The following is an 8,437-nucleotide window of genomic DNA, read 5'->3' as shown; positions in this document are numbered from 1 at the left end:
CCGTGAATCTAACCGAAAGGAAACAAATCTAAAGGACTATTGCTACAAAGGCAGCAAACTTGTGGTGCAACCATAAGCAACGCATAATGGAGGAAGAAGCCAATCAAAATGTAATATTTGAAACAAACAAAAGAAAATTTCGGAATATTTCTAGATTTGTAAATAATAAAATTAGTTTTTTCCAATGTTATATAATACGTATGTGCCATTTCTTAAGACTTGGTATGAATGCCTCCGTTCTTATGGTCATACAATCTAAAAAAAAAAACCAACAAAGTGATACAGTAAAGAATCCATACCGATGACATTTTAAAGTGACCAAAGATTTCAATCGATATTTCTTGTGTGCAACAAAATGGACAACAAGAAAAACAACATAGGAACACAAAAATCTGCGTCACCAGAGAATGGCTTACGCATTTTATTTTATTTCATTTCTTTGAGGCGACTTAACGAAAGCTCTGTTCCTCATTGTGTTTTTGTGGTGTGCTACAACCTTCGTTAAGTTCTCTGACCTGGGGCAACTAACCCCGTTCAAGGGTATTGACTGGCGCCATATTATGTGGCCCCGTCTGCCTGGGTAACCAATGTCAAGGTTGCCTTATCTAACAAAGCTTTCGGTCATTTTCTTTTGATCTATTTACAGATTGGTGACAAGAAACAAACGAATAATAATAATGGAATAGCCGAAAGTTCTTTGGAATTTATACGCAACGAAGGTGTTGATGGTGATGGGGATGTGGATATGGTTGCTGCTGAGGTGGATCAAAATTATAACATTGAAATTCAAAGGGGCGGCTTAGGGCTGTCGGAAGAGGCAAGTGAAAAATGTTCCACGGATTTGGCTCCCCATCAGACGGTGAGTTATCCTTAGAAAGCCGTGTACTGTTTTTAAGGGTCCCCAATGCTTTAAGGCTTCGGTGCCAGTCCTGAAAAAAATCATAATTTCCTTAGGCTCATATCTTGCCAGGATTCACTGAGGCTCATATCTTTTTACATTCCTTTTTTGTTTACATTTTCTCCTATCTGATGACATTTTCAATCGGCAGATTTGGCAATCCTAATGATATTCATGGGACCTATCCACTTTATGTTGTCGCAAGTGACCTAACCTTCTATTAGTAAATCCTGATACCTTGCAAATCCTTTAGAATTTTGTAGTAACTCTTGTCATAAAAAACTGTGAACAAATAAAAAAAAACTTTCTAAGGTGTAAAGCTAGGCGCTTGAAAAGCTGCAAAGTAAACCGAGCGTCAGATTATTCTTCTTGAGCGTCTAGAGGGCATAAATTTTATCCCATTTCAATGAAAATTTGTAGGCAAAGATTAGCTATGACCTCCAACTGTGCCAAGTATGATATGATATGATTGGTACATTAATTGATATTGTTGCTCCCATATAAACCGATTTCTCGATTTGACTTTTTAAGCCTCTAGATGGCGCAATTATTATCCAATTTGGATAGAGTTTTGTTTCGACTTCCAAAATTCAATGGGGCTATCTCTCTTCCTTCTGGGTGTTACAAACAAATGCACTAAGTTAATATACCCTGTACTACAGTAGTGGTGTAGGGGATAAAAATGCAAATGTTGCCCATAAACATTCCACTAAGGAACAGGGGCAAACAGGGGTGTAGGGGATAACAATTAAATAAAACCCACAAAAGTGATTATACCGCGATGGTATAATCAATCGATTATACCGCGATGGTATAATCGATTGAGGATGTTCTTCTATCGACTTAAGTCTCATAGCCGCAGTGGCTGCCTCACACTTAATCTGTATGTCAATGGGTCGGATATCTAGAATAGTCTCCAGAGCTCTAGTGGGCTTGGTCCTCATCGCTCCGCCTATGCCAAGACAACATGTACTCTGAACCTGTTGTATGGTCCTTATGTTGCACTTTTTCTCCATAGCAGTCCACAAAACTACTGAGGCGTAAGTAAGTATTGGTCTAATCACGCGCCAATGGGCTGTCCTAGGAATCAGGCCCCATTTCGAGCCTACGGCCCGTCTACATAGTGTCCAACATCTGTGAGCCTTCTCAGTACACTCCTGAATGTGACACTTCCAATTCAGTTTCCTGTCCAAGATCAAGATCAGAAGTATTATAACATCGTCTGCGAAGCAGACGGGTTCAAATCCCTCCTTAGTCAGCGTCCGTAATAGGTCATTTAAGGTGGTCACCCATAAGAGTGGCGATAAAATGCCCCCCTGTGGCGTGCCTTGTGCCACTTTCTCCTTTATATTTATGCCATGGGACACACAATTTATCCACCTGTTCCTTAGCATATGGTTTATCCGGGTCCACCCGGTACTGGTCTAAGGATTGGATCAGTGTGCGGGTCCGCACATTGTTAAAAGCCCCCTCGATGTCAATACACACCGCCAGGGTGTACGTTTTGGCATCGAAGGATTCTTCTATTTTATGCACAACCTCGTGCAGGGCAATCTCCACCGTCCTTCCTTTGGCATAGGCATGCTGTTTGTATTTCAGCAGTTCGCTAGATGTCCTATTCTTCCGTTCCATGGTTTTCAGTAGAATGGACGTATAGCTTATGGGTCTGTAGGCCTTAGGTGTTGCATAACTTGCCGGGCTTGGGTATAAATACCACCCTTGCCTCCTGCCAGTCTTTCGGCAGGAGGCATATTAAATCGATCAAATATAGGTCTATATTTTTTCTGTGTATAGAATGCAAATGATGAGAATCTATGGTGTGGCCTAAAAGTTAGTACCTCGGCCCTACAAAATTTTGGTAGACATCTGGGAGATGGCACGATTTAAATAGATCTTATCATTTCCGATCCTACTGTAACAATTCTGTAAAAAATTACGATGACTAGTTACATTTATAAACAACAACAGGTACTGAAATCTAAATTTGGTTTGGTTTTTTGTCCACAGGATATTGACAATAAATCATTTGAAACGTCGACTAAAGTTGATACTGAAGTAGCTGTTGGCAGTCCTTTGGATACTCTACCGAATGCCTTGAACATCGAAACGGAATTTGTTAAACTAGGTATATAGTATGTGCTCTTACAATCATCGTGCTTTGAAGAACTTTTAGATTTTCTTTTTTTAAGAGTTCACAACTGAGGCACCGTGTTCCATTAGTCCTCAAATGAGTCCTGAAATCTCTGAAAATGTTAGCGCAGATACAACAGATGAAAATTTTGTTACACCTGAAGAGTTATATATAAATGATACTGGGGAGGCCGCATACAACAACAATAACGAAACAGATCAAAAAGATTTGGAAGTCCTATCCCCACCCATGGGGTTTGAAGATGATTTTAATGATCCAACTGATGGTAAATATATACAATATTTAACTTAATTTGTTTCAAAAATTATGCACAAATATTTTATCATAAAGTTATAGACATTTTTAGATCATTTCATCAGTTGCCAAGCTAGATTACCCCATATACCAGTATGTTGTTGTCCTACATCCTACATCTCTACTCAGGTAATCTTCACTAAGTCTAGACCTTAAGGCAGAATATATATGGCCTGCTAATGCAGAGACTTCCCATTAACAACTCTTTCTTTTCAAAATGAATCGTTTTGTATGTTCCAGCAGTCGATGATTATTATGATGCCGAGGGATGTACCGGTTTTGGAACAGTTGAAACACTGGATTCGCCATTGAAAACATCATCTGTGGTTGAACTTCTAGCAGCCATGGCCTTAGGACCAATGCTGGCAGTACCAGCAGCCGATGAACCAGCCGCTTTAACAGCTGCTGAACTGATTACCATGAATGAGCTTAAGAATCTGGCATTGGCCGAAATTAGGGCTCGTTCCCATGATATGTATCCTCACAGTTTAGGCGTAATACACGAAGAAGTAGGAGAAATCGATTTGAAAAATTTTCCAACACCTGACGAAATAGAAGATCAGATAAATACAGCCATTGCCAGTAGCCAAATGGCGGCTGTGAAGGACGACGATTATTCAGCTCCTACTGCGGATGGGGCACAAATTCATCCAGAAGACTCAATGACGGAACCTCCAAAAGTAACAAACATCGCAGGCTCGCAAGAAAATGCTGAACAACCGAAACCTGCATTACAATCTGACCTAAAGAAAGACATTTGTTCAGCCCTTACTTCCGAAGTGCAACTAGCTAGTCCGGTAGAAGAATTTTCTGAACCTCCAGAAAAAACAAAAACTGCAATCTCTGAGGAAAATGTTGAAGAAACGAAAGCAACATTACCATCCAACTTTAAGGAAGACGTTTGTTCAGATTCAACTTCAGGTGTGCCACAAAATAATCCGGAAGATTTGGCTTCGGAACCACCTGAACCAGTCCCTGAAGAAACCGCTGAAACCCCCAAAACTTTTGCGCCAAAAATCAATACTACTTCCGATGTAACACCAATAAATCCCGAAGATTCCTCGGCTGTAGCTCCAAAAGAAACAAATGTCGTAGTTTGTCATGAAAATGTCGATGAACGGAAACCTGAATGTTCGGCCCCTACTTTCGATGTGAGACAACTCAGTCCGGAAGACTCGCCTCTGGAACCTTCAGAAGAAACAAGTATTGCAGCCTCTCAAGAAATAGTTGGAGAACAAAAACCTGATATTAAAACCGACCTTAAGGAAGAAGCTTATTCAGATGTGTCACAAATCCATCCGGGAGATTATTCACCACAATCACCTGAACCAGATTCTCAAAAAAATGTTGAAGACCCTAAACCTGCTCTACTATCTGAATTTAAGGAAGACACTTGTTCAGATAAACCACAAATCCGTTCGGAAGATTCGTATGCGCAACCTTCAAAAGAAGCAAACAATGCAGTGTCTCACGAAATGGTTGAAGAACTTAAACCTGCATTACCTACAGACTCTGAGAAAGGCGGATGTTCGGCCCTTGCTTCCACTATACTACAAGAATTGCCTGAGAATTCACCTGGTCCTGTCTCTCACGAAAATGTTGAAAAACTGAAACCTTCTTTACCATCCGATCTTAGAGAAGATGCTTGTTCAACACCAACTTCAGATGTGTCAACTCTGCCTCCGCAACATTCAGCAGAAACAAAAACTGCAGGACAGAAACCTGTATTACCATCCGACCATAAAGGAGCCAATTTGTCTGTCCCAACTACCATTGTGCCAAAAATCAAACAAGAAGATTCGCCAACGCATCCATCTGAAGTAAACAAAAGCGCAGCCTCTCAAGAAAGTATCGAGGAACCCAAACCTGATCCACCATCCGATCATAAGGAAAACGCTTTAGTCTCTACTTTAGATGTGCCACAAATCAAGCCCGAAGATTCGCTTTCAGAACCTCCAGAAGAAGCAAAAACTCCAGTCTCCCAAGAAAATGTTGAAGAAAAACAGCCTGAAATACCATCCGACCTTAAAGAAGAAGCTTGTTCAATTCCTACCTCAGATGTGACACACATTCCCATAGAAAATGCATCTGCGGAAGCACCTGAACCAGTCTCTGAAATAAATGTTGGAGAACCGACACCTGCTCTAACTTCGGCCGTAATGGAAGACGCTTCTTCCACCCCTCCTTCAGATGTTCAACAAATCAATCCAGAAGATTTACCTGTGGAACCAGCTGAAGCAGTCTCTCAAGAAAATATTAAAGAAGCGAAATCTGCTCTTCCATCCGACATTAAGAAAGACGCTTCTTCAGTGTCACAAACCAATCCGGAAGATTTGCCTGCCGCACCACCTGAATCAGTCTCTCAAGGAAATGGTGAAGAACCAAAAGATGCTCTACCAGCCGAACATAAGAAAGGCGAATGTTCGGCCCCTACTTTCGATCTACCACAAAATAATCCAGAAGTTTTACTTGAGACACCCCCTTGTCCAGTCTCTGCAAAAACTGTTGAAGAACCGAAAACAGCTCAAACATCTGACATTAGGGAAGACTCTTCTTCAGCCCTTTCTTCAGATGCGAGACAAACAAATCCGAAAGATTTGCCAATGGAACCACCTGAATCAGTCACTCAAGAAAATGTTGAACTTGAGAAAGAGGCTTGTTCAGCCTCAACTTTAGATGTACCACAAATCAATCCGAACGATTTGAGTGTGGAACCACCTGGTCAAGTCTCTCCAGAAAATTTTGAAGAACCGAAACTTGCTCTTCCATCAAACATTAAAAAAGACGAATGTTCGGACTCTACTTCCGATGTGCCACAAATCAATCCGAAAGATTTGGCTGTAGAACCAACTGTAGTAGTCTCCCAGGAAAAAGTTGGAGAACCGAAATTTGCTGCACCATCCGGCATTAAGGAAGTCGCTTCTACTGAGGAACCTACTGGTCCCGTCTCTCAAGAAAATGTTGTAGAAAGGAAAACTGTTCTACCATTCGAACTTAAGGAAAAGGCTTGTTCAGCCCCAACTTCAGATCCCGACGATTTGACCGTGGAACCATCTGATCCAGTCTCTGCAGAAAATATTGCACAATCGAAAGTTGGTTTACTACCAGACCTTAAAAAACCCGAATGTTCGGCCTCTACTTCCGATGTGTCACAAATCAATCCGAAAGATTTGCCTTTACAACCACCTCTTCCAGTCTCACGAGAAAATGTTGATGAACCGAAAAATGTTCCCCCATCCGAAGACGCTTCTTCAGTTCCTTCTTCAGATGTACCACAAATCAATTCGGAAGATTTGATTGAGGATCCACCTGTTCCAGTTTCTCAAGAAAATGTTGAAGAACCGAAACCTGCTCCACCATCCGAACTTAAGGAAGAGGCTTGTTCAGCCCAAACTTCAGATGAACCACAAGTCAATCCGGAAGATTTGACTGAGGAACCACCTGATCAAGCCCCTGAAGAAAATGTTGAAGAACCGAAACCTGCTCCACCATCTGAACCTGCGGAAGAGGCTTGTTCAGCCCCAACTTCAAATGTACCAAAAATCAGTTCGAAAGGTTTGACTGAGGAACTACCGGGTCAAGTCTCTGACGAAAATATTGAAGAATCGAAACCTGCTGCACCATCCGAACCTAAGGAAGAGGCTTGTTCAGCTCCAATATCAGATGTAACACAAATCAATTCGGAAGATTTGGCTGAGGAACCACCTGGTCAAATCTCTGAAGAAAATGTTAAAGAACCGAAACCTGTGACACCATCCGAACCTAAGGAAGTGGCTTGTTCAGCCCAAACTTCAGTTGTACTACAAAGTAATTCGGAAGATTTGATTGAGGATCCATCTGTTCCAAATTCTCAAGAAAATGTCGAAGAACCGATACCTGCTCCACCATCCGAACTTAAGGAAGACATTGCTTCAGCCCCAACATCATATGTACCACAAATCAATTCAGAAGTTTTAATTGAGGAACCACCTAGATCACCATCAGAACCTAAGGAAGTGGCTTGTCCATCCCCAACTTCAGTTGTACTACAAAGCAATTCGGAAGATTTGATTGAGGAACCACCTGTTCTAGTTTCTCAAGAAAATGTTGAAGAACCGAAATTTGCTCCACCATCCGAACCTAAGGAAGAGGCTTGTTCAGCCCCAACTTCAGATGTACCACAAGTCAATGCGGAAGATTTGACTGAGGAACCGCCTGGTGAAGCCTCTGAAGAAAATGTTGAAGAAACGAAACCTGCTCCACCATCCGAACCTAAAGAAGAGGCTTGTTCAGCCCCAACATCAAATGTAGCACAAAGCAATTCGGAAGATTTGCCTGTGGAACCACCTGGTCAAGTCTCTGAAGAAAATGTTGAAGAACCGAAACCTACTTCACCATCCGAACCTAAGGAAGAGGCTTGTTCAGCCCCAACGCCACATAGCAATTCGGAAGGTTTGACTGTGGAACCACCTGGTGAAGCCTCTGAAGAAAATGTTGAAGAACCGAAACCTGCTCCACCATCCGAACCAAAGGAAGAGGCTTTTTCAGCCCCAACTTCAAATGTACCACAAAGCAATTCGAAAGATTTAACTGTGGAACCACCTGGTCAAGTCTCTAAAGAAAATGTTGAAGAACCGAAACCTGCTCCACCATCCGAACCTAAGAAAGAGGCTTGTTCAGTCCCAACGCCACATAGCAATACGGAAGGTTTGACTGTGGAACCACCTGGTGAAGCCTCTGAAGAAAATGTTGAAGAACCGAAACCTGCTCTACCATCCGAACCTAAGGAAGAGGCTTGTTCAGCCCCAAATTCAAATGTACCACATAGCAATTCGAAAGATTTGACTGTGGAACCACCTGGTCAAGTCTCTGAAGAAAATGTTGAAGAACCGAAACCTGCTCCAATAATCGAACTTAAGGAAGAGGCTTGTTCAGCCCCAACATCAAATGTACCACAAAGCAATTCGGAAGATTTGCCTGCGAAACCACCTCATCAAGTTTTTGAAGAAAATGTTGAAGAACCGAAATCTGCTCCACCATCCGAACCTAAGGAAGAGGCTTGTTCAGCCCCAACGCCACATAGCAATTCGGAAGGTTTGACTGTGGAACCACCT

General features: G+C 41.9%; 1 protein-coding gene across 1 annotated transcript in view; it reads left to right on the top strand.

Moving 5' to 3' along the window:
- The first annotated feature begins 11 nt into the window (after window positions 1-11).
- The window catches only part of LOC106091700 (uncharacterized), a 33,484-nt gene continuing 25,058 nt past the window's right edge, over window positions 12-8,437 (top strand). The window contains exons 1-5 of the mRNA XM_059369970.1: window positions 12-110; window positions 647-859; window positions 2,906-3,023; window positions 3,088-3,315; window positions 3,585-8,369. Of these exons, the coding sequence (XP_059225953.1) occupies window positions 87-110; window positions 647-859; window positions 2,906-3,023; window positions 3,088-3,315; window positions 3,585-8,369 (5,368 nt within the window). The 5' untranslated portion in view covers window positions 12-86. The remainder of the gene's footprint in view (window positions 111-646; window positions 860-2,905; window positions 3,024-3,087; window positions 3,316-3,584; window positions 8,370-8,437) is intronic.

Source organism: Stomoxys calcitrans, chromosome 5 (genome assembly GCF_963082655.1).
Source record: "Stomoxys calcitrans chromosome 5, idStoCalc2.1, whole genome shotgun sequence".
In the NCBI taxonomy this organism is placed as follows: Eukaryota; Metazoa; Arthropoda; class Insecta; order Diptera; family Muscidae; genus Stomoxys; species Stomoxys calcitrans.
This window is presented reverse-complemented; position numbering and strand designations above follow the sequence as displayed.